General features: G+C 32.7%; 11 protein-coding genes across 11 annotated transcripts; 4 read left to right on the top strand and 7 right to left on the bottom strand.

Annotated features, from left to right (window-relative positions):
- Positions 1-59: 59 nt before the first annotated feature.
- On the bottom strand, positions 60-865 carry ASCRUDRAFT_10709 (CDC27 family protein; the record flags this gene model as incomplete). Its single annotated transcript, XM_020188667.1, has 2 exons — positions 60-78; positions 159-865. The coding sequence occupies 2 exons, from the start codon at positions 863-865 to the stop codon at positions 60-62; spliced, it is 726 nt and encodes a 241-aa protein (XP_020044170.1).
- Positions 866-3,019: 2,154 nt separating this feature from the next.
- On the bottom strand, positions 3,020-3,406 carry CWC24 (U2-type spliceosomal complex subunit CWC24; the record flags this gene model as incomplete). The annotated part of the gene is made up of 1 exon (XM_020189500.1): positions 3,020-3,406. A coding segment is annotated over one exon (387 nt), but the record flags the coding sequence as incomplete, so codon positions are not given.
- A 676-nt stretch (positions 3,407-4,082) lies between these two features.
- On the bottom strand, positions 4,083-4,595 carry ASCRUDRAFT_78339 (uncharacterized protein). The gene has a single exon (XM_020194217.1). It carries the CDS (start codon positions 4,395-4,397, stop codon positions 4,233-4,235), a length of 165 nt encoding a protein of 54 aa, XP_020044168.1. The 5' UTR covers positions 4,398-4,595; the 3' UTR covers positions 4,083-4,232.
- An 854-nt stretch (positions 4,596-5,449) lies between these two features.
- ASCRUDRAFT_51862 (60S ribosomal uL30 domain-containing protein) lies at positions 5,450-7,605 on the top strand. The gene is made up of 3 exons (XM_020191086.1): positions 5,450-5,714; positions 6,068-6,179; positions 6,558-7,605. The coding sequence occupies exons 1-3, from the start codon at positions 5,572-5,574 to the stop codon at positions 7,185-7,187; spliced, it is 885 nt and encodes a 294-aa protein (XP_020044167.1). The 5' UTR covers positions 5,450-5,571; the 3' UTR covers positions 7,188-7,605.
- On the bottom strand, positions 7,569-8,252 carry PSF2 (DNA replication protein PSF2; the record flags this gene model as incomplete). Its single annotated transcript, XM_020192153.1, has 1 exon — positions 7,569-8,252. The coding sequence occupies one exon, from the start codon at positions 8,250-8,252 to the stop codon at positions 7,569-7,571; it is 684 nt and encodes a 227-aa protein (XP_020044166.1).
- A 508-nt stretch (positions 8,253-8,760) lies between these two features.
- Positions 8,761-11,070, top strand: ARG2 (acetyl-CoA:L-glutamate N-acetyltransferase; the record flags this gene model as incomplete). The annotated part of the gene is made up of 4 exons (XM_020191015.1): positions 8,761-9,574; positions 9,668-9,828; positions 9,907-10,216; positions 10,388-11,070. 4 exons carry the CDS (start codon positions 8,761-8,763, stop codon positions 11,068-11,070), a joined length of 1,968 nt encoding a protein of 655 aa, XP_020044165.1.
- Positions 10,715-13,713, top strand: SRP72 (signal recognition particle subunit SRP72). Its single transcript, XM_020189041.1, has one exon. The coding sequence runs from the start codon at positions 11,204-11,206 to the stop codon at positions 13,592-13,594; it is 2,391 nt and encodes a 796-aa protein (XP_020044164.1). The 5' UTR covers positions 10,715-11,203; the 3' UTR covers positions 13,595-13,713.
- Positions 13,714-13,724: 11 nt separating this feature from the next.
- Positions 13,725-15,569, bottom strand: COQ8 (protein kinase COQ8). The gene has a single exon (XM_020191085.1). The coding sequence runs from the start codon at positions 15,162-15,164 to the stop codon at positions 13,833-13,835; it is 1,332 nt and encodes a 443-aa protein (XP_020044163.1). The 5' UTR covers positions 15,165-15,569; the 3' UTR covers positions 13,725-13,832.
- A 545-nt stretch (positions 15,570-16,114) lies between these two features.
- On the top strand, positions 16,115-18,715 carry ASCRUDRAFT_40257 (TPR-like protein; the record flags this gene model as incomplete). Its single annotated transcript, XM_020191013.1, has 2 exons — positions 16,115-17,073; positions 17,425-18,715. 2 exons carry the CDS (start codon positions 16,115-16,117, stop codon positions 18,713-18,715), a joined length of 2,250 nt encoding a protein of 749 aa, XP_020044162.1.
- Positions 18,716-19,828: 1,113 nt separating this feature from the next.
- ASCRUDRAFT_40273 (uncharacterized protein) lies at positions 19,829-21,112 on the bottom strand (the record flags this gene model as incomplete). The annotated part of the gene is made up of 3 exons (XM_020191014.1): positions 19,829-20,085; positions 20,515-20,710; positions 20,750-21,112. Coding segments are annotated over 3 exons (816 nt in total), but the record flags the coding sequence as incomplete, so codon positions are not given.
- Positions 21,113-23,258: 2,146 nt separating this feature from the next.
- Positions 23,259-24,280, bottom strand: ASCRUDRAFT_158256 (Metallo-dependent hydrolase; the record flags this gene model as incomplete). The annotated part of the gene is made up of 2 exons (XM_020189381.1): positions 23,259-23,344; positions 23,522-24,280. Coding segments are annotated over 2 exons (845 nt in total), but the record flags the coding sequence as incomplete, so codon positions are not given.

The following is a 24,280-nucleotide window of genomic DNA, read 5'->3' as shown; positions in this document are numbered from 1 at the left end:
TATTATTATTATTATTATTATTGTTGTTGTTGTTGTTGTTGTTGTTGTTGTTGTTAAGATTAGGAATAGTGTGGTTTGCTTTGAATAATGTTTTTGTTTTGACGTTCGCTCCCATTTTCGAAAGATCTTCAAAAGATTCCCATATATAAGGGTTTAACTTCAAACAGTTTGTGTAGTTGATTGACGAGTTCTTAATATCCCCAATTTTGTTGTATAGCTTCCCCAATAGATTAAAAAAAATAGACGAATCTGGGATCGAGTTTCTTTGGTAGTTACCAAGCTGGTAACTGAAGCAGTTGGCAGAATGATTATAGTCAGCAAAGTTTTGATCAGAGAATATTGGTTTTCTATTATCAGATGAGTTCCACAAGTACATTGTGTCCTGTAGAGCATTGATTCCATCATCATACAACCCAAGAACCAAAGAAGATTTGGCAAAGATAAACACTGAGCCAATGTGAGACGAAGTGGACGAGAAATTGTACGCAGCCTTGTATTTTTTTCTTTTGAAGAGAGCTAGGGCATATAGGTAAATTGATTCGTCATGTAAACTGCTGTCCCCAGCACCATCGCCAGTGTTGTTGTTATTATTATTATTACTATTATTATTATTATTATTATTGTTGTTGTTGTTGTTGTTGTTGTTGTTGTTGTTGTTGTTGTTGTTGCTGCTGCTGCTGCTGTTATTGTTGTTGATTGCATTGCCATTTTGAACATTAGTTCTGCCTTTGCTGTCGAAGGTGGAAGTGGAAGTGGTTGCTAGAAGCCTTTCGGCGGTAAACTCAGCAGTGGATAGCAAGTCATTGTCCAAGGCATACCAGAATGCTGACGTTAGATGGTGGATAACGTAGTCTTGAACACTCATTACACCAGGGAGAAAGTGGAGCAGAGGCAGTTCTTCAACGAAGACCTGGAGATTGAATGTTTTGCTTCAGATGGTTCCAAGCTGATTGTGATTCACAGAACAACCGAAGAGACTCCGGAAGTGTCTATCAGTTGCCGTGTTCGTGATACGGCTGCGGGCTGGTGTGCATGTGCATGTGCATCGTGTTACATCAGATCCAGGGGTGGGAAAATACAGTTTGAATGATGGAGAATATTAGTCGTACATTTTTATTGCTATATAAGATTTAGCTTTTTAATAATACAGAAATTGTTAAACAATTTATTTAATTATTGACACTTTATTTATATATAATGGTTGGTAGAGCTGACAATAAATTGTATATTTTGTAGTATTCTATTGAAATTCGTAGTTATATTCACCAAGAGTGTTGGAACACATCTAGATCTTGTCCATTTAGATTTGAAGTTAGAAACATCCATTCCATCGTTCTCATTTGTAGTATCGGTTGGTGTGCAATTAGTACCTGGTTCAGTGTTTCTTCTCATGATTGCACATTCATCAAGTCATCTAATTAGAACCTGTGATTTTAGTTAATCTCGAAGCAACTGAAAGCCACTTTCAATCACACTAATATTTTTTTTTGATCATAGGGCATTTTAAAAGTTGAAATATTAGAACAAGTTAGAGTGGTTTACTAGCTGTATGAAAAACTAAAGGACAAATACTTTATGAGTAAGATAAACTTGATGATCTGCAAGAGAAAAGTGCTAGTTTGGTTGTTAATTTCTATCATCTGAAAGTATTGAAATGAGGATCTTAAGAGAATTCAATAGCATTACTTTGAGAACTAGACTGCAATATTATTATCAAATTGAGTTGAGTTATCCAATACATTTTCAATGACAGCATATAGTGTGCCAATTAAATGAGTTGTATTAAATTTCAAGATAAATTGACTAAACAAAGATGAAGTTTCCAAGACAAAACCCGTTTATAAAAAGCTGCGATATAACTTTAAAATGAATTTCAAATTATTTTATTTTATTTTATTTTATTTTGTTTTAAAAAAATAAATTTTATAGATAATTATTATCAATAGTAATATTCACCATTGAGATCAATTAGTATTAAACTTTTAGCAGTTATCGGACAATTATAATGAGTTTGGTTTTGTTGATTTAATTTATTGAACTTATCAAGATTCTTTAAAAAATTATTGTTTTTATCATAATTATCATTATTATTGTATGATAAATCAAATTGACTATAGTCATTATGAGCATTGTGATTGAGAAGTATTTGTGTAATCAAGGCTTGATTAACTTTTAAATTGGCTGGGTTATTATGAATACTAGCAGAGTTATTAATGAATAAACATTTTGGTGGAGAGTTTGGATAGGATTTTGAACTTGTGATTAATGAGTCATTAGAAATTTTTGAAGAAATTGTTTCAAAGTTAATTGAATTATTTTGATCATTCTTTATTCTTTTTGATTTCAAATTGTTGAAATGAGTAGTATGAGTAATGTGTTGGTGATTGTTATTATATTCTCTAATTAATTGAGACAATTGTAATTTTTTTGATCCTAAAACTGAGGCCAAATTTTCAATTCGTTTTTTATTCTTTTGAAACCAATAGACTGATTACTTTGTTATTAGAAACTCCGTCGTTGCTACTAATATTGATAAAGGAGTCAGTGATATTTCTTGATAGATAGATGTTTGATGTTAGATTTTTCGATAGGAATTTTAAATTATGATTGATATCATTTGAATCATGAGATGGAGTAAAATTGAAACTTCTGTTTATATTGAATACAGTAAAGTTGCCAGGATTGTTTAGACTTGAAGAGAATAGGGAAGTTAGTATATCAATTTGATGAGAAGATAGATCAAGAGATTGTGAATTTTTCACATTTTTGTTTTTTTTGAGGCATTACTTTTTGGAGTGAGAAAACTCGATGAGCTTAAAAATGGATTGCTGTTTGGCATGATACGAATTGATTGTTTCAATGGGTTGAAATGATTAAAGAAGAGAAAGAAAAAGGGAGTATTGATAGATATATTGATGATTTCATTCTTTGTTTTATTTTGGAAACAATCCCTGAAGTAGCCAATGAGGGTGGAGCTTAGAAAAATCGCCACTCAAGTGGAAGGAGAAAGAGAAGGAAGGAGAATTTTTGCAGGAAACATTATTCCATTTGTTTGAGCATGGCAGATAAAGCATTTTTTGATGTTTTTGGAGGAGTATCGGTCGAGGAAGCATTTTTCGCAAAAGTAGTGGTTACAGGTTGTTTTTATTGGATTTTTGTAGGTTTTTCTACAGATTGGGCATTTGAATGGGATTTTATCGTTTATAATTTTTTTTTTGATTTTGTTGTCAAGAGAGGTACTGTTTATTATCCATTCTTTATCATTGTCATTTAGTTTCCAGCCTTTTTGAAAGTCATCTCTTAGATGTAGGAATTTACAGGTATCACCAAAGCCACAGTAGCCAGTGTTTTTAAAGTCTTTGCATATATCTGGTTGAAAGTCTGTAATGATGGTTGATTTGATGTTTTTCAATTTCAGAGCAGTTGAATTTGAGCTAACTGGAGGGTTGATGTAATTCAAATGATTCAAGTCACTATTATCATTATCATTATCATTATCATTATCATTGTGATTTTTTTGGTTATTTTGGTGATGATTATGATTATCATCACTATGATTATCATCTGTATTGAGTTTTGAGATTGTTTTTTTATTTTTTCTTTTATTAACGATATAAATTAGATCGTTATCATTATCATTATCATTATCATGACTATTAGATTGATTAAGTTGATTAAATTGAATAGAATCATTTTTGAAAGAGTTTTTTTTTTTTTGAATTTTTCTTTTCTTGAACATGGTCGATGATCTGAAGGTATTGAAGTGAAGGTATGATATAATTTATCAGAATTAAACTCCAAAGTAGCGGCGGGTAATTTCTAATCCGAATGACTTTTGTCCGATCCGAAGTCGAAGATAGATGTGGGATGTGAGGTTAGTCATCCAGCTTCTTTTTGAATAAAAGAGATCGTAGGTGGAATGAGAAGCAGCTATTGGTATTACTGAGACATTAGCAAAGCGTTGTGAGCCGCAGATGACATTGAGATCCAGCTGGATGAAACTAGTAAGAAGTTCAAAAGTTCAGAAGTTCAAAAGTTTCCTAATTTGGAAGAGTGAGTAAAAATTAGTGGTGGTATAATCGAGTTTACATTCATTAAATAATAATATACTTTTATGCATTAGCATATCCATCTATATATGAACTTATTTTTTTGGCTTTTCTTTGAAGGTATCAGTCAAATTTGCAACTTTGATTATTTTTCCTTGAAGCTGAAAATGTTTGAGCATCAGCTCAGCACAGATACCAACTTATCAAACTAAGCGAGACAACCAAATCACCCTGAATGTGCTGGTCTTGTAACACATCATCTAATGTGTAAAAAATTGCATCCGAACCAGGTTTTGTTACTTTAAATTGTTTTTGATGTTTGATATTTTGGGAGATAACAAATAGCATTGAGATTATGTTGTTGTTCCCAGGATATTTTTGCTTGATTGAAATTTCTTGATCTAGATAATTGCAATTTATATTTGTGGTTATTGTGTTATAATCTTTTAATGATATGTTGTCCCGAATGTAATTTTGAAATTTTGATTTTTTGGCAAACAATAGGCACTTATCAAGCCGGTATAAGTCTAAATAGCGTTGAATGCCATTGGGAATTGGGTCATTATCAGATGTATTGTTGTATTGATAAAAAATGTTTTTTTGAATGACTTTTTTTTGACAAGAACTATATTCAATTTGATGTTCCAAAATAAAATTGCACTCATCAAGCTTTTTAATTTTCAATTCGTTCTGGGCTGTTAGAAACTGGCTGTAGGTTTTCACGTAAACAATGTTTAATATCAAAGTTGAATTAAAAAAAAAATTTCAAATTCAAATTGTATTTCACAAGTTCAAAAATCATTATTATATATATATATTAAAAAGTTTATATCAATCCTAGTTGGGAAGGAATAAAAATTCTATTTTCATCTGGGATCGCAAATTTGATTAAGTGAATGATTTCTATTAAAATATCTTCTAAAGAAAAATAAACATGAAATCAAAAAAGCGATTTCAAAAATAAAGAGTGTTTTATAAAATAACACAAAATACTTTACACCTCTTAATTATGATTTCTAAAAGTAAACTTCGAGAAAGTAAATCATTTACTACCAACCCTCTTGCAATAACTGCAGTTCTTTGTGGGATTTGTATCTCAGTTCTCGGATTAATTTTGACAGATTCTCCGCATATAAAAACAGAAAAGTGCATAAGCATATAGGGCCCCAATCAGAAAGCACTCAAGTAAACAGCCCTATAGATTTGCACGTGAACTACTTAATGTGGAATGTACCGCTTAATTGGACCTTGCAAGTTTTGAGCGTCCTGTTATTGTTGGCTCACGGATCAACTTTCCGTGTGCCGGATATGAGCTTAGATCCGCAGTTGGTGTTTTCCAATTTTCACCTTCGTTTTTTTTCAGACGGGTAATAAAAAGTGCGATTAGAACTGTTTCCATCGCTTTCCATAGAACAGTAGCTTTGATTTGATATAATATTGTATTTCTGAAATATAATAGTAAAGGAATAGGTTTAACAACTTAAAAATATAATTTATTATCAAAAGAAAAAAGGAAATAGAAATGGCCTCTCCTGCCCCTGCTCCAACCACAGCTCCTGCTGCAGCCAAAACACCAGAAGCCAAAGCACCAGAAGCCAAAGCACCTGCTCCAGCTCCAGCAAAGGCTCTAGCAAAGGCTCCAGTTAAGCCCAAGACTCCAAAACAGTAAGTCAACTATAAGTTTATTTAATATTTACAACTTTTTTCAACATCAACAAAAAATTAGTATTTATGACCAATGCTATATAATTACGGCAAATGTTTTATAATTTATCAATTATATCGACCAAGCATAATACAAAGAAATTTTTTGGCATCAAATAATAAATTGGGATTCTTAAAAGATTTTATAAAGGTTAAATATCTAAATTTCGATTTCACCAATAGCAAAATTTTGAATTACTGATTTTTTTCATTCCAATGATTTTCTTTAGAAATTTTTATGATTGTTTTTTACAAAAAAGTAATTTAATATATTTGATGGATTTTAAATACTAACTATGTTTCTACTATTATAGACCAGTTATTAAAGCTGATGCTATCTTTCCTCCAGAAACTTTATTGAAAAAACAAAAAGCTTTGGAAAAAAACATCAAAGCTTTAAATAAAGCTAAAGCTCAACGTAAAATCGTAAGTAATTTAATCAAGTTACAAAATCAAAAAGCAATTAAAAATACAAGCATCCTATATCTTTTGTTTAATAATTTAATTGTGATGAAAACCAACCTTACCTAATTAACTAGCTTTATGCGATGCTGTTATTATTTATACCATCTTTCGGGACTGAAATTAAAATTATTAAATAAAGAATAATAATGGGAATATTTGAGAACTGTATTTTTAATTGTATTAGTCTAAGATATATTCGATTGTAAGGAAAAAAGCAAGATAAAATAAAAATAAATTCAATAATTGATATCTATTTAATAACTATTCAATATCAATTTAATCAAATCAACAATACTAACTATTGATTAATTTTTTTTTTATTTTCTAAATGATAAATAGGCTTCAAAAGCTAAAAGACAAACTATCTTCAAACGTAATGCTGCTTACCAAAAAGAATACTTTGATTCTGAACGTGCTTTAATCAAAGCTAAGCGTGATGCTAAGAAAGCTGGTTCATACTATGTTGAAGCTCAACCAAAATTGGTTTTTGTTATTAGAATCAGAGGTATCAACAAAATCCCACCAAAACCAAGAAAAGTTTTACAATTATTAAGATTACTACAAATCAATGCTGGTGTTTTTGTCAGAGTAACAAAAGCCACTAGTGAATTATTAAAATTAATTGAACCATACGTTGCTTACGGTTACCCATCATATTCAACTATTCGTCAATTAGTTTATAAGAGAGGTTATGGTAAGGTTAACAAACAAAGAATTCCATTAACCGAAAACTCTATTATTGAAGCTAACTTGGGTAAATATGGTATTATCTCTATCGACGATTTAATCCACGAAATTGTTACTGTTGGTCCAAATTTCAAACAAGCTAATAACTTTTTATGGCCATTTAAATTATCTAATCCTTCTGGTGGTTGGGGTGTTAGAAGAAAATTCCAACATTTTATTCAAGGTGGTTCTTTTGGTAACCGTGAAGATAATATTAATTCATTAATTAAAGCTATGAATTAGATTGGAATATAAAATTAAATTTAAAATCAATTTATTATTGGAAAGTTGTTTGGTTTTATTTTTTTTATTTTCAATTGATTTCTTTTCTTAGTTATATATTATAATATTTTGTTTATTATCCTCACTGTAATAAAAGTAATCAAAAGAAACTCCTTTGGTTATATATGTACCTGACTTTTCTTAAAACTTTTTCTATTTTTTTTATTTTTTTATTTCCTTAATCCCTTATTTTATATGATGAGAAGAGTTAAAGATTCCAAATAGAAAAGAAAAATTAAACAACAGATCCAATTTAGAATAATGATAATAAATATAATGAAAACTACATATAAAAGCCTTTTTCACTGTATTGTAGCATTGATAATTAATTTGTTTATCTATTTATTTATTCATATCTATGTCTATATTATAATCATCGTCATATTCATAGCCATAATCATTTTGATAACCATTTTCATTATCATTTTCATTGTCATTATCATTATCGTGATCATTGTTTTGAGATTGATAACTCGATTCAATTGAATGGTTTAGTTTTCTTAGTTGATCCATTACTTTGATTGCAAAGGGTCTAATTTCGTTGATTTCCATCAAACTCAAGTTATTAAAGGTTAAATTACTTTCGTTTAATTCCTTGAACCCACTTCTTATTTTGATTAATCTAATTTCTCTTAAATCTTGAATAATCGATCTTATTGAATAACTTGGATCGATCAAATCATCTTTAAAATGAATCAAAAACATTTTTGAAAATTCCAACCAAAACCATGGCATTTCTGAAAATTTGTCCTTATTCTTGAGTTCCTCTTCGTATTTTTGTTTCAAATAATTTATAGACAACCAATTTGGGGGTATAAGATTGATTTTGTTTTGTTTTTTCAATATTATGGCTAGCCAGATGGGTATTGAAACCTTTTGATTGATTCGTAATTTGGGGAGGTTTGTTCCAATCAAGGGCAAGGAATCCATTGAGGTCTTTGGTAGAACATCTACCAACTCATTCTCAGCCAAAAAGTTGATCTCAGAGGCTAGAAAAGTGTCCCTTAGACGCTGGGGAAAGGACATATTTCTCTTGAGGGAGTTTTCATCTAATCAATTGTGGGAGAAGCGAGTAAAATTGCAGTGGAAACAAACGGAAGGAAGATTAACACACGAATATCAAGCTACTCAGAACAGAATTCCAATAATGTTGAGACAGAAAAGAAGAGCAAAGACACTGAGAGAGTAGCAACAGCGAGCACTGGGTGCCTATGTTTCTGCTGTTGCTTGTGCTGTCTGTGCTGCCTATGCTGTTTCTACTGCCTGGGTTGGGCCCTGAGGGGAGAAGATGATCGATTTTCCGAGCAAAGCAAGACTGACTCATTATCAAAGAAAGTAATCTCGATCAAATCAGTAGATAGTTGAAGAGGAGTTCGAGTATCCTGCGATTTGCATTTGTTTCCAGGAGGTTATATATACAATTTATATTCATCTACATAATCATATTCCCACACTTTGCTCTCATCTATTTGTTCACTCGTTTGGTTTATTGAAAGCAGTCAAGCAATCGAACAATCGAGCAATAGAGTAAGAAATGTTTTCGGTGAAGAGTTGTACTAATTTTCCAGTTCGAAGCAGAATATTGAACAAACATTTAAGAGAGTCGAGTCGATTGTATTCTAATTACTCAACCAATTATTCCAACAGTTATTCCAACAGATTTGGATTCAATATTGAAAACAGCAATAGGAATGATGAAAATGGAACTGGAAATGAAAATTTAAATAAAACTTCGAGCAAAAATAATGGCAATAGTGGCAATAATACAACATTTGACAACCATCATTTAAATTATTTTAGCAATGAAAAAAGAGAATTGATTTTGACTATATTAAATTCCACAGCTACTAAGCGAGAAGCACAAACATATTTCAAGAAATACACACCATTGATTGCTAATGACGAGAATCAATTAACAAAGAGAAATGAATTGATCAATAAGTTGTTGTTGAGTGATAATATTGAAAGTGTTAATAATATTGATATCAATAATGATAGCGAGATAAAAGAGTTTATAATTAAGGATAATATTAATGATTATAAGAAAAAGTGTGAAAAGAAGGATATTTTACAATTATCAAAAGTTTTAAGGATATCGTTAATTAAATTTAAGAATATTAAGAGTATATCTCCCAAAGTGTTAAAAAATATTGGATTAACTATATTGAAACTAATCAAGTTGGGAGTTAGTCCTATCATAGTGATTGATGAGTATAACTTTAATAACCATGATTACAATGTTAATAATAAGTTATCATTTAGCCAAATTGAGAAGAATCTTGAGAGACAATGTGAGCTAATCGTTAATATAATTGAGGATTCGATTAATCTGTTTGGTGGAGATAATAGTGAAGATTTTAGTTTTAATTATAATAATAATTACAACAGTAATAGCAATCACAATGTTATTAATGAAGATGAGAAATTTTTACACACAAGAGTTATTAGAGAATTATTTGAAATTAATGAGGAAAACGAGGTTTTACTAAATAATATTGAGCTAGTTTTAATACCATTAATTCAGGGAGTTGTACCAATTATTTACCCCAGTGGATATTATAAAGTGGATAGTTCAATTAAATTTCTACCAAGTGATTTAATCGTTGAAAATTTGGCTATTAATTTAAACAATTACAATGAAAGAGAAAAGGAGAAAATTGAAGATAATGAGAATAATGAGAATAATGAGAATAATGAGAATAATGAGAATGAAGATCTATTATCAATTGAAAAAATCATTTATATTGACCCATTAGGTGGAATTCCATCATTAGAAAGGTCAACGGGATCCCATGTTTTAGTTAATTTAGAACAAGAGTATTATGATATTATCTCGGAATTGAATATGGGGTTTTTAAAACCATTTATTAAAGAGCAACATATCTCCAATTTAAACTCGTTAAGAGGCATATTAAACAATCTACCAGACAATTGCACTGGAATAATAACTTCTCCCGAGGCAGCAGGCATCATCAATAACCATCCAAACAGTAATTTCATTAGAAATCATGGACTAAGCGATAGTTTTAGAGCAAATGAGCGAGATCTATTCGAAGCATATAAATACAACCGAGGAGGTTTAGAGAATGGTTTCGACAGCACATTTGATGGACATAGTTACAACTACAACTCCAACTCGAATAGTTTGGCCATAAACAAAGATGGAAATGTGATTGAGAATTTGGTAATTAAGAATCCAATTGTATACAACATATTGACAGATAGACCAATCATCTCGTCCTCGTTGCCAGTTTACTTGAAGAAAACACCAATCGTGTCCACATCGATCATTCGAAAGGGTCTTGGGGTGAAGCTCTTGAAGAACGATACTGAGGAGGGACTCAACTTGGTGGAGTTAGATACAAAGGGAGAGATTTCGTTGGTGAAGTTGAAGGAGCTCATCGACGACTCGTTCAGACGGAACTTGGATCTCGAGCATTATCTTCGCCGTGTGAACGGCAAAGTGGCCGGCTTGGTCATTGTCGGCGACTACGAGGGTGGTGCCATAATTACGTACGAGAGCGCTTTCGATAGCGCCGGCCGCATGGTCACCGTTCCTTACTTGGACAAGTTCGCTGTGAAGCGCAAGGCTCAGAGCTCGACGGGTGTTGCCGACATCGCCTTCAAGAGCATGGTCAAAGACTTGTTTCCGGACGAGCTCGTCTGGCGTTCGCGAAGCAACAATCCGGTGAACAAGTGGTACTACGAGCGCAGCAAGGGCAACTTTGTGCTTGCAAACACCATGTGGCGGTGCTTCTGGGTTGGCGAACACACCCGTGAACACGTGGCTCTCGAGGCCTATGCGGCCATCTGCCGCTCGATCTCTCCGTCCTGGGCCAGCTAGCCGGCACGTGATGCTCGTAACGACCCTTCAGGGAAAGTAGATATAATCAGATTATTACTTCAAGAGGAAGAGGACAGCAGAGGTGTTGCAGTCGTCGCTTGTTGAGAGATAGAAAAGTGTTCCAGTTGCTAGCATGTCTTTGGCCCACTCTGTCGAACAGTTGGGCATCAGCTCAAGGGCAGCTGAGTTTGGTGAGTTGTACCAAAAAGCCCTGCGTTTAATCAAGACTCCTGCAAAATCTTTTGATCGAGCTTTTCTCCAAGATGCTATCATTACTCTCATCTCCCATGATAAGTACCAGTCTGCTTTGAATCTCATCACTTTGTTTAAGAAGTCAGACAATTTCAAAAGGCTTTCTCATTCCTTGGGCCCCTATTTCTTACTTCTAGAAAATGCTTATATTTACTATAAACTAGGCGACCATGAAAATTTTCATGCGCTTTTATCTCAGGTTGAATTATCGGCTCTAAATAACAACAAATATCTTAAAAGCGCTTTATTGCATTTGAAGGCTCAAGAGTTTTACAGAATTGGCTCATATAATGACTCATTCATTATATACAACTATTTGATTTCTTCCTCTTTGAATTCATCTCAAAAATTCGACAGCAATTTGGATTTATTAATTAATCAAAGAGCTTCTTTATCCCATTTAAATAATTTTTCTGCCGATTATAATAATCTTTTAATTTACTCAAAATTAAATGATGATCTCACTCTAAATTCTTATGACTTAATTTTCAACGACTCATTAATCAATTTAAATTTAAATAAGCCAGATCAATCCTTAATTTTCCTTAAAAAAGCTAAATTGAATTGTGAGAATTTATTCAAAATTAATTTTGATGATGATTCGATAGACTTCTCCAACAATTTGGATTTTTTCAATGAAATCTTTCCAATCTTATTACAAATCTCTCTTGTTTATCAATTACTAAATGATAATCAAAATTCTTTCAAACTTTTGAATAATTTGAAACAAAAATTTAACTCGAATTTATTTAATAATCTTAACTCAACTCAAAACAACCTATTAAAATTAATCTTTTTTAATAATTATTATTCAAATTTAAATAACTCTCCCGATTTTCTCAATAATAACTCAATATTAGTTTTAAATCAAATAAATTATAATAATTCATTTTCTTCTTTAATAAATTCAACAAAATTGTTGCCTGATCAATTATCTCGATTAAAAAGAAATGAATTCTTATTAAAATTTAAATCAAATAACAATAATATTCAATCTCTTTATGCCCATTTTATTAAGCATTTTAATAAATTTAATCCAGCTTCAATTTATGATATCAAAAATGACTTGAATGAATTAGAATTGAAAAAATTTCAAAATTACATTCAATCAAACAATATATCCATTCCAATTAATGATAGTAATAACAATAAAAATAACAAAGATAAATTAGAGTCATTTAATGATTTTAATATTTTAAGTTTGATCTCTCTTAATAATTCAAATTTATTATCCGGTATCAATTTAAATGATCTTAATAATTCTCAACAGAATTTATCTCAACTATCAAAAACCTATTTCAAATACCTTATCAAACAAATTAATTCCTTGTATTCAACTTTTAACTCCGATATGTATGATCTTACTGAATTGGATCTATTTAAAATTAAAAAAACTATCGCAGGCTCTTTGTTATCTTGTCAACTATCAATTAAATACAATAATTCAAATTATAACTCATCTGTTATTTTGCTTGAAACTTTATTGGCCTTTAATAAAAAAGACAATACTTTCAAGTCTTTGAATCCAATTCAGAATTTAGCTCTTACAAAGTATTTTGCTATAATTTCTGTTTTATTATCATTATATAAATCTTTAGACTCAAAAAATAATCTTATTAAAATCTTTGATTTTGTTTATGATTTTTACATTGATGAAAGCAACAATAAACTCTTAAATTCATTGCAAATTCAGTTTTTGAAAAGTTTTACTTTTAAATTTTATGAAATTTCTTTGTCAAATATTGTCTCTAATAATGATTTATTAAAAAAATGCTGTTCATTATTCAAAATTTTATCTAAATATAATTTAAATGATTCATTAACTGATCTTATATTAAAAAATGAAAACTCAAATGAGATTCAAAATATCGATCATAAATTTTCTAATATCGATAAATTAACAAAAGATCTCTCATATGAGTCTTTAATAACAACTGGTTTTGATAAAATTTCAAGCGATTATCTTATGGATGATAATACTAATAATCCAAAGAAATATATAAATAAAAAACGCAAAAGGGTTAGAAACAAGCCTCAACATATATCAAAAAGTTTGAAAATTGATGAAGAAAGATGGTTGCCATTAAAAGATAGATCATATTATAAAGTAAATAAAAGAGGTAGAAATTTTAACAAAAATCAATTTACTCAAGGTGGAAATGCTGATAATACAACTGAAGAAAATTTTGTGGTTAATACAAATAAAGTGACTAAAACTTCCAATGCGCCCAATAAAAACAAAAAAAAAAAAAAAGGTGGAAAGAGAAAATAGTAATTTCTTAAATAAATCCAATACCTAGTTTATTGTATATATATTAAAGAAAGTCTTTTATTTCATCTATTTTTCACCTTTTTTTCATTTTTTTATTTTTTTAATTCGCTTATTAAATTATTTTTTTTTTGTCCTAGTTTGTTTAACTTCTTAAAAAATCGTTGTAATATTAAACAAGTAAAAGTTATATGTATAAGATCATGTAAACTAACTATTTATATATGGATAAAAAATAAAACTATTCATCAAAACCAATAATTTCCTTGAACAATTGTTCACAAGGAACTGTGGCACCCAATCTTGAACATAAGAGAAAAACTCCACTGAATTTTCTATGCAAACTATAAGTTTCTTCAGGTGGCGGAGCCAATCTTTCATTTAACATCAAGCTAATATTTGAGGTTACTCTATCAGTGACGGTCTGTTTACTAAAATCATAAGGATCACCCTTATTCAATGCATCAGAAAAGGGTTCAGCAAGAACCATGACAGAATCAACATGAGCATTAACCATTTGCTGAGTTTCAAAACCTGTCAAATATCCCAATTCTTTTGAATAATGATGGACCATCTCACGATCTCTTTTACATGCGGCTCGTAAAGTCTGCAAATAATTGTAAATAAATTTATTATCGAAATCTCTTGAAGCACCAAAATCTAACAATTGAATCTTTTTTGTTTTTTCATTATAAAGAAAATTGGCCCAATTTGGATCAGTTTGCATAAATTTGAATTGAGCAATTTCAGTTAAACACAATCTCATAATATTTGTTGCAATGAAATTTTTGGTTTCTTGGGACCAGTTGCCCTTGATAATTTCAACACCATCCATATATTCCATTGTTAAAACATGGTCAGTTGACAAATTATGAATAACTTTTGGAACTTGGAATACATCATCATTTCTCAACAAGTCGTGAAATCTAACTAAATTTTGAGCTTCGCGAATATAATCGCATTCCCATTTTAATTCAACTCTGGCATTAGCTACAGACCTTTCTAAAAATAAACCATCGGGCAATATTCTTGAGGCAGTAAGTAATAATAAAATATTATTCAAATCTGAGTCAATTGATTCAGCAACACCTGGGTATTGGACTTTAACAACCACTGATAAATGATTATCTTTGGTGACAGCGGAATGAACTTGACCAATTGAAGCGGCAGCTATTGGGATATCATTAAACGAAGAAAACAATCTTGGTTTCCAGTCCTTTCCCAAATCAGTAGACATAACTTGTTCTAATTGACCTGGAGGCATAAAATGGGCAGAGCTTTGAACTCTCAATAAAATTTGCTGAATTTCTGGAGGTAAAATTGAAGCATCTTGAAAAGACATCATCTGTCCGATTTTTAAAGCAGCGCCTCGCATTTTGGAAAATTTCTTAGCCATTCGTTCAATGTTCTTGGGTGACAAAATTAATGAATTCAAAGAGGTCGATTGATTTGGATCAGAAGAAGCCATTCGTTTAATACCTTCGGTAGCGGCGCCATAAGTTACACCAGCAGCTAAACTTCCATAATGAAACAATCTCCCTAATCTCGAGGTTGGGATTGATGAACTTGTCATTTCGATTTTTGGCTTGACTTTTTCTCCAATTATCGATTGGTCATTGCTGTCAACGAGAGTATTATCATAGTGGTTATTCTCTGACTTATTTAATGTAGCTGAATAAGTCGAAAACAATCTCTTACTAATAGTTTTATTGATGTCATTATAGAGAGTATTGTTAGGATACTGTTTAATCAATGAAGACTTGATGGAATTTGATTTAAATTTGGCTATATCAAATATGTCTTTTTTATTCTCATGAGTTTTAACCAATATCGAGTTTAGAATATTCTTGTCATTAGCCGAGATTTGACTGAGAATATAAGAATCATTGATGTTTTTCTTCAAATCATTGGCAAATATTTTGGAGGCATTAGCAACGACCTTAGAAGCAGAAGAAGCAACGCAGGAAATATCATAAAGATGTTTACCAATTGACATTTTAGTTAAGAAATTGAGAAAAGATTCAAAGAAAAACACCTTGAATCGTATTTTAATTGGAAACCGGAAGTGATAAAGTATCATGTGATACAAATCTTGGAATATATGGTAATTTGCCTTTGTTTCGACAGTGGTATCAAAGCAAGAGATAGCGAGAACGACAGATCGACTGACCCGAAAAAAACGCGATTGCGAGCAGAGATGGACAACGTCAATCAAGCCACTGCTGAAAACATATCTTCGGAAAGTGTTTCGTAGATTCATTTTAAGAACCGTTTAAATTTGCTATGGTGTGGCGCACCTTTATTTTTCCGCTCCTTCCCACCCCTGGATCTGATGTAACACGATGCACATGCACATGCACACCAGCCCGCAGCCGTATCACGAACACGGCAACTGATAGACACTTCCGGAGTCTCTTCGGTTGTTCTGTGAATCACAATCAGCTTGGAACCATCTGAAGCAAAACATTCAATCTCCAGGTCTTCGTTGAAGAACTGCCTCTGCTCCACTTTCTCCCTGGTGTAATGAGTGTTCAAGACTACGTTATCCACCATCTAACGTCAGCATTCTGGTATGCCTTGGACAATGACTTGCTATCCACTGCTGAGTTTACCGCCGAAAGGCTTCTAGCAACCACTTCCACTTCCACCTTCGACAGCAAAGGCAGAACTAATGTTCAAAATGGCAATGCAATCAACAACAATAACAGCAGCAGCAGCAGCAACAACAACAACAACAACAACAACAACAACAACAACAACAACAACAATAATAATAATAATAATAATAGTAATAATAATAATAACAACAACACTGGCGATGGTGCTGGGGACAGCAGTTTACATGACGAATCAATTTACCTATATGCCCTAGCTCTCTTCAAAAGAAAAAAATACAAGGCTGCGTACAATTTCTCGTCCACTTCGTCTCACATTGGCTCAGTGTTTATCTTTGCCAAATCTTCTTTGGTTCTTGGGTTGTATGATGATGGAATCAATGCTCTACAGGACACAATGTACTTGTGGAACTCATCTGATAATAGAAAACCAATATTCTCTGATCAAAACTTTGCTGACTATAATCATTCTGCCAACTGCTTCAGTTACCAGCTTGGTAACTACCAAAGAAACTCGATCCCAGATTCGTCTATTTTTTTTAATCTATTGGGGAAGCTATACAACAAAATTGGGGATATTAAGAACTCGTCAATCAACTACACAAACTGTTTGAAGTTAAACCCTTATATATGGGAATCTTTTGAAGATCTTTCGAAAATGGGAGCGAACGTCAAAACAAAAACATTATTCAAAGCAAACCACACTATTCCTAATCTTAACAACAACAACAACAACAACAACAACAACAACAATAATAATAATAATAATAATAATAGCAAAAAGACTCTAATTAACTCTAAAAATGGGGGAAATAACATCAATAACACCAATAACATCAATATCAATCAAGGCCTAATCAACAACTCGTCGACCCCCAACAACTCCAATTTCTTGAACTTGGAAGATGATAATCTATTTTCGACCAAAACGAGATCAAAACCTTCAAATGCACAACCGATCAATTCAAGATCTTTTCTTCGAAGATCTTCCATTCCATATCAAGAATTTCGAACTCCCAACTCGAAAACTGCCACTGACAAATGTGCCGCTGGATCATTAAACAATACTGTTTCCAATTCCAATTCCAATTCCAATTCCAATTCCAACTCCAACTCCAACTCCAACTCCAACTCCAACTCCAATTCCAATTCTAATTTCATAAATAACGAAGGATTCAAAACTCCCAATATTCCATCCACATCGGACCTTTTGAGGAGATCATCGCGTTTATCAAATTCTAAATCCTCCATCAGGAAAATTCCTTCTTCTGCATCTGCCTGGATATCGAATCCTGCATCCAGCTCTGCTTCCAAAAACAGCAATTCCTTAATAAAAACACCGATACAAAGCTCCAATCATAGAAACCTAAACCTAAACCTGAACCTAAACTTGAGTGTGAATTTGAAAAAATCACAAAAAATCAACAACATTTTCCAATCTGGCTCATCTTCTCACTCCACCACTTTTAATCAAAATAATTCATCGATCGCTGTTGTCAACTCTATCAAAAAGGACCATTACAACCAAGCGCACGACCATTTGATGAATCTATATCTTGTTTTTGCAAAGGCATTGAAGGCAATGAATAGATACGATCTATTTAAATCAATCCGTTTGTTCAATTCTTTACCAGAGCACCATCTAAACTCTTGTTATGTGTTAGGCAAGTTGGGAAGACTAAATTTTGAAATTGTAAATTATTCCAAAGCTGAGAAGTACTTTTTGAAACTAAGAAACATAGATCGAACAAGACTAAGTGAAATGGAATACTACTCCACGCTTTTGTGGCATCTTCATAAAGAAGAAGAGTTGAGTTTTTTGGCGCATGAGTTGTACGATGTGAACAAGAATTCGCCAGAGGCATGGATAACAATTGGCAATCTATTTTCTCTCATGAAAGAACCCGATGAAGCAATCAAATGCTTTAAAAGAGCAACACAAATCGATCCTGGTTTTGCCTACGCCTATACCCTTCAGGGACATGAGCATGCAACCAACGATTCTTATGAAAACGCTTTGGACTGCTTTAGAACGGCTTTGTTATATGACCCCAGACACTACAATGCTCTCTACGGGATAGGCAAAGTGTATCTTAGTCTGGGAGACAATATTAGAGCAGAATATCATTTTCGAAAGGCTGTCAGCATCAATCCGTTGAATGTTATTTTGATCTGCTGTGTCGGAATGGTTTTGGAAAGAGAAGGTAAAAGAGAATTGGCATTGAAACAGTATGAGCTAGCCCATGAAATCCAGCCATTGGCCCCACTAGCTTTGTTCAAAAAGGCGCAATTGCTATTTGTTTTAGCCAAATATCAGGAATCTGTGGTGGAGTTTGAAAAACTAAAGGAGATTGCACCAGATGAAGCCACTGTCCATTTCCTTCTTGCCCAACTCTATAAAATATTGCATCGAAAAACAGAGGCAGTGAAGGAATTCACTATCGCACTCAATCTTGATCCCAAAGGATCGCATTTAATCAAAGAAGCAATGGAAAGCCTAAATGATTAAATTAGATACAGATTTAATATTGTGGTGTTTGGAAATTGTTCGGAACAGACAACTACATGGATTTTCAGCAACCATATCAGGCAAAAATATCGAGTTTAATCTGCAGCTCATTATATTAAATTGCTTTTTATTTCTATTGAAAAACTATGATGCGATTGATTGAAACTAGCTATTTATTGTCCAAAATTAAAGCGGATTTTTAAACCTTTTTAAACCTTTTTAAGCCTTTTTAAGCCTTTTTAAACCTTTTTTGACGTTTTCAATAGCTATGAACTAAATTTGAATGAAAATCAACAGATACTCCCTCCTCTCTCCCTCTCTCTATCCCACCCTCAAAATTGAAAAAGACAGCATATTCAAATAGTTGGATCATTAATGAATATAAAAATAAATTCCATTGAATTGAAATAAACTGAATTGAATCAAGGTAAGATGCAAAACAAAAACAAAAACAAAAACAAAAATCTATATAGAACAATGCCTTTAAATTATACTACTATCTTCTTCTTTACTGAAGTAGTTTCTAATTATCCATGGTTCAGGCCTTAGAACTTCCCCATTGAAACTTTCAAGTGTTTCTTGCATGTACTTTTCTTCGTATTTGATAATTCCACTATGGCCATCCCCATGATGGTGCTCGTTGCCATGAGTCGGAAATATTTTGGTTTCACTTGGTTTTTCAAGATTTAGTCTATTGTTTGCAATTCCAAAAAGCTTTTCAATTTCATAACTGTGTAACAAGAGATAGTCTTTAAATTGGGTAAATTCTCCCTGAACAAACTCATTTGTGATGTAACAGTTTTTGCCCAACTTTCTCTCAAAATTACTGATTTTGGATTCAAATTTTGTTTTATCACCTCCATCATATAGATCTATATTGTTATATTCAAATTCTATGATACTCTTCTTTTCAAGTGGTTGAAAATGCCCATTGTTTTTATGTCTTTTCCGGTATTGGAAATATGAGTATTCTTCTTTGGGAGGATTGACAAAGCCAACAGAATCCTCATCGATCTCAACTCCAGAAGTGTTATCTTGATCGTCATCTTCTTCTCCCAAATGCTCATCATCACCCATTCCTCCAACTTGTCCATCAACATTCATCATTTTGAAGTCACAGTCGCCTGAACTTATCCACAATTGCAAGTATTTGAAGAACTTGTAATCGTTGAATTCGAGTTTGTTAATTGATTTTGTATCATATTCAATCACTATATTTTTAAGAAAATTTGCAGGGAGATATGTAATTGTGTTTTCATAGTATGTTGGGATCAAGGGCGTCAATTCCTCGATTTTGTAATAATGATAATTTCGACAATGGACCATGTTGTGAAAAAAGTCTTCAAACAATCTGTTGGTTTTTTGGTAAACTTCAGAATTTCTCAAGTCTTCTGAAGGTGGAAAAACAGATCCAAATTTGAACAATTTTAGCTTTTTTTCCGACACTTCCAAGTTTTGGATTTTGTCATCATCATAATCTAAATAAGAATTGGAATATTCTTTTTCCTCTTGTGTCTCTGCCGAGTGTTTTCCAAAGATGTCTGAAGATTGGGACTCTGAAGATTGGGACTCTAAAGATTGGGACTCTGAAATTCGCCTTGATTCCACATCAACTAATATTTTTTTCATCGTGGATATGGAAAGCTTTATATTTTGAAGTTTTTCCAAAGTCTTATTAAATATCGACTTTTTTCTGGCAAATAGAGAATCCCGTAGTTCTTTTACTAGTCGAATGCCCTCGTAGTACTCGTTATAAAACTTGGCTTTTGATAGCTTGTTTAGCTCATTCTCGGTATAACTGTCTATTAGCAATAGTTTGGTAATCAATTCGTTATTCGTTTGAGATGTAAAATCGGTTAGTGCAGTTATATCAATGTAAACCCCACTTTCGATATCTATTAATCTGGCATCAATATTGTTCACATTGGGGTTTCCAATTTGATTTCGTAATAGAAAGTTTTCATTGACATCAAAGTAAAAACCCCGAAGTCCAAACTCTGCATTTGAGTCTAGTTTTTTTTCCTGGCTAAACACTTCAAATGTTCCGAAATCAGTGTAGTCGTATATGAGAGTATTGTTAATGGTTTTGCTGAGTTTGTATAGTGACTGAATCGGAACCTGAACATCAATATCAGCATCCCATGGCAACGATAGTCCATTGAAATACCAGCCAATGATGGATCCATGGTTGATCCAGGAGGGAATGTTGAATTGAAGACACAATCGAAACCATACACGCATTAAGCGATGCAATATAGCTAAATGATGGGCTTGGTCGTCTTTGGTTATGTCTTTGAAAAACCGAAAATCATAATGATCAAGGTTGTAGTCTTTAGTTGAAGCTAGACCAAAATATCGATTTTCCGGGATCCATATCTTGCCCAACCTTGCTTCCATTAGTGCTTTCAAATGATCGACTTGTTTATAGTCAATGTCATGTGTAGTATACAACGGTTCAGTGTTTTGAGATATGGCTTCTTGAATAGTGGGATCCTCGCAAGTTGTATTGTTCGTATGCGCTTTTTCGTTTGCAGATGCTGAGTAATGTGATTGCAAATGCTCATGTTCTTTTGATAAGTTCCATTGAAACAAAGAAAAATCGATATGTAACGGCTGATGACGATTTGTTGTGCCTGTGTTGGAATTTTTCAAAACATAGGGCTGAACAAATGAAAAATCATAATTTTCACAATCTTCCAGCAAATCTATTTGCTTTTGATTACCGTCTAGTGCACCCGGCTTTGAAAAAGCTGAAACGTTTTTGGCGCCATTGCTGATCTCGGAACGTTGATAAAAGGCATTCAACTTGGAAATTTCATTATAAGAATTAATACCATTTTCGATAATTTCATTGAGAGCATCTTCTTTTGACGAGTAATCGGTGGAATAGGATCTGATTTTAAGATTATTATTGATGAAAAAGGTGGACAACATATCAGTGTACAAGTTTTGCCTTGCCCTTCTGTTTCTGATGTTGTTGATTCCATCAGAAACAGAATAAGTTGGAATGACCAAGGAGCGTTTGCCGTATATTGGATATTGATTTGAAGTGCCATTTGAACCATTGGTGTGATGTGCAGTGTTGTTTTCATTGAGTATATTCAAAAAAATGATTCGTTGAGGAGCTTCTAATCCTGTAAGGCCATATATGAACCCGTACATTTTTCTAATCTCCAAATCGTTTAAATAGGTATCAACTTTTGAAACAAGTCGAAATGGCAAATTGTACAGATTGTGGAATGGCAAATTATACGGATTGTCAAATGGCTGGCAGATTGTGTTTTGGTTGTTGTTCTTTTGCAGTTCATCTGTTTCTGTTTTGTGCGAGTTGAGATATACAGACTGTAGTAGCTTGTCCTGAATCTGGCTGCTGGTGTATGATTGAGGATACACATTCTTATAGTTGGAGCAGACTTTTCCAAACTCTTTTAATGTGAATTCGTTGGATAACGCCAAATCCTGATATAAAAGGCTTTTGCAGTTTGAGCCTGACACAATCAAGGAATAATAGAAGGAGTTGTCTTTGAGCGAGTCGTAAAAATTCAATAGATCGTTCCAGTTGAAAGGGAGTTTGAAGTTGTTTGATATTTCAAATACATACTTGTTTTCAGTGTTGTTTGGAGACAACAAAGAAGCGCTGGGATTCGCTATCAAGTTGTTTAATATCAAATGCTGATTGATCAAATAGAGCCAAAAAGTAGGAAGAGTTCTCGGATCAAAATCAGGAGCAGAGGCTTCCCTTGCATTAAATAGTCTGATCACAGAGGACGAAAATTGGCCATATTCCAGCTTCAGATGCAAATTGATATTAATATTGTTGTAGGAGTTGTATGCGCCGATGGTCGTTTCGTTCACCAACAGTTGAAACTTGGATGCTAAATCGCTCGCTGTGAAATCAGCTTTTGGTATCTCTGGAGTGAAGCTGTTTTCAAGATAGTTGTGTTCAAACGAGCTGAGTGGGCAATGTGTATTGTCGTCGTTGGTGGCAATAGAAGCAACTAGCAAGGGCAAAGTTTCAAAAGCTCTTTTGGATTCCTCGCTCCACGATTGAAGCACAATAAAGATGGTGGTTGCGAGAAATAGAAAGGGAAATAGAACAAAGGAAACAAACCTCTTTGTCAATTTGCAACGAGCCCCCACAGAAGCAAAGAAGTTTGGCTTTGCTGGAGCATTGAGAGAAAGAGAAAGAAGCATTGAAGAAGCATGAAATATATTTCGGCTTGAGTGGTGAAGACTTAAAGGTTCTTTTCATTAAGCGCTTTGAAACCGGCTTTTGAGAGAAATAGGGTTCATGATCTGCATATCTGCGCATGGTCTCACTTCACATAGTTACCACCACGGTGGGTGCATGAATTCCTTATATATTTAATCGATATAATAGAAGAAACTAGTCTAATTTACCAGTTCTGGATAGTTGATTGAACACCAAATCAAGATTCTGTATATTTTGACATTGAACTAAATAATAATGTGAAATAATAATGTGGAATATTAATGTGGAATATTAATGTGGAATATTAAAAAGAGTCGCCCTACAAAACAGCTAACAAGAAGATTTATCAATTATTAATCTACCATTTACCCAAACCCTTGTGGTGTTTCGATCATCACCGTTAAATAACCATTTGGCTATTATATTTTCAAATAGTATTTTATCCTCCAGAACCAAATCCCCGTTTTCTAATAAATCATAATCAAGATCGTCATCATAATCATCATCAGAATTTATATTATTGGTATCATCAAGTTGTAATTTTTCACTTGCCGAGAGCTTTAAGTTATCACTGGAATCAATTATATCACTACTAGCTTGTTCCTTATCATTTCCAATAAATTCTCTTTCCAACTTATTATGGAAATATTTCGGTAATTGCCAGCTAAAGATATCTACCTGGGAATCCCTTTCTCGGAGATTAATCAATTGGCAATCCCATTTCTTACCAACGTGGAAATCTCCTATCAACTCTTCCAAACTCAACACTTTTGCTCCACCCAATGTAGCTAAATATAGGACATCGTTGACTGACAATTTATCGTGCTCTTCAAATGTTTTCATAGACAAATGCCTAGAAACCAATAAAGCGTGGCGAGCAGTCGAAAGAATCGAGGGAGCAAATCCACCAGACACATCGGTACCCAAACCCACATTAATTGAATCATCTAATAGCCAACGAATTCTGGCTTCGCCCGAAGTAATTGAGGAATTTGAAATTGGGCAATGAGATATTCCCGATTTTTTTAATTTAATTAATTTTTTTTCATCATTGTTTAAATGAATTGCATGAGCTAGAACTGTTTTTGAAGTTAATAAATTGTGGTCATCGTAAACTGACGTGTAATTTTTGGAGCTTGGGAATAATTGTTTAACCCATTGGATTTCATTCTTATTTTCCGAAATATGAGTTTGAATGTGTAGATCATTCTTTTTGGATAGATCACCAAGCCAGTTTAATAAATTTGAAGTGCAACTTGGAGCAAATCTTGGAGTTATAATTGGTAATACGATATTTTCCTCAATTTTATTAGTTCTTGAAATCGAGTTTTGAATTTTGTTTAAATGTTTGA

This window comes from Ascoidea rubescens (assembly GCF_001661345.1).
Source record: "Ascoidea rubescens DSM 1968 unplaced genomic scaffold ASCRUscaffold_28, whole genome shotgun sequence".
Classification (NCBI taxonomy): domain Eukaryota; kingdom Fungi; phylum Ascomycota; class Saccharomycetes; order Ascoideales; family Ascoideaceae; genus Ascoidea; species Ascoidea rubescens.
The sequence above is the reverse complement of the archived record's forward strand: the minus strand, read 5'-3'. Positions and strand labels throughout refer to the sequence as shown.

Excerpts from the sequence above, each read along its gene's own strand:
- ASCRUDRAFT_51862 (XM_020191086.1), top strand. The coding sequence starts at position 5,572 with ATGGCCTCTCCTGCCCCTGCTCCAACCACAGCTCCTGCTGCAGCCAAA. Across the intron at positions 5,715-6,067 it reads AAGCCCAAGACTCCAAAACA|ACCAGTTATTAAAGCTGATG; the intron begins GTAAGTCAACTA and ends CTACTATTATAG. Across the intron at positions 6,180-6,557 it reads CTAAAGCTCAACGTAAAATC|GCTTCAAAAGCTAAAAGACA; the intron begins GTAAGTAATTTA and ends AATGATAAATAG.
- COQ8 (XM_020191085.1), bottom strand. The coding sequence starts at position 15,164 with ATGACAAGTTCATCAATCCCAACCTCGAGATTAGGGAGATTGTTTCAT.
- ASCRUDRAFT_78339 (XM_020194217.1), bottom strand. The coding sequence starts at position 4,397 with ATGCTATTTGTTATCTCCCAAAATATCAAACATCAAAAACAATTTAAA.
- SRP72 (XM_020189041.1), top strand. The coding sequence starts at position 11,204 with ATGTCTTTGGCCCACTCTGTCGAACAGTTGGGCATCAGCTCAAGGGCA.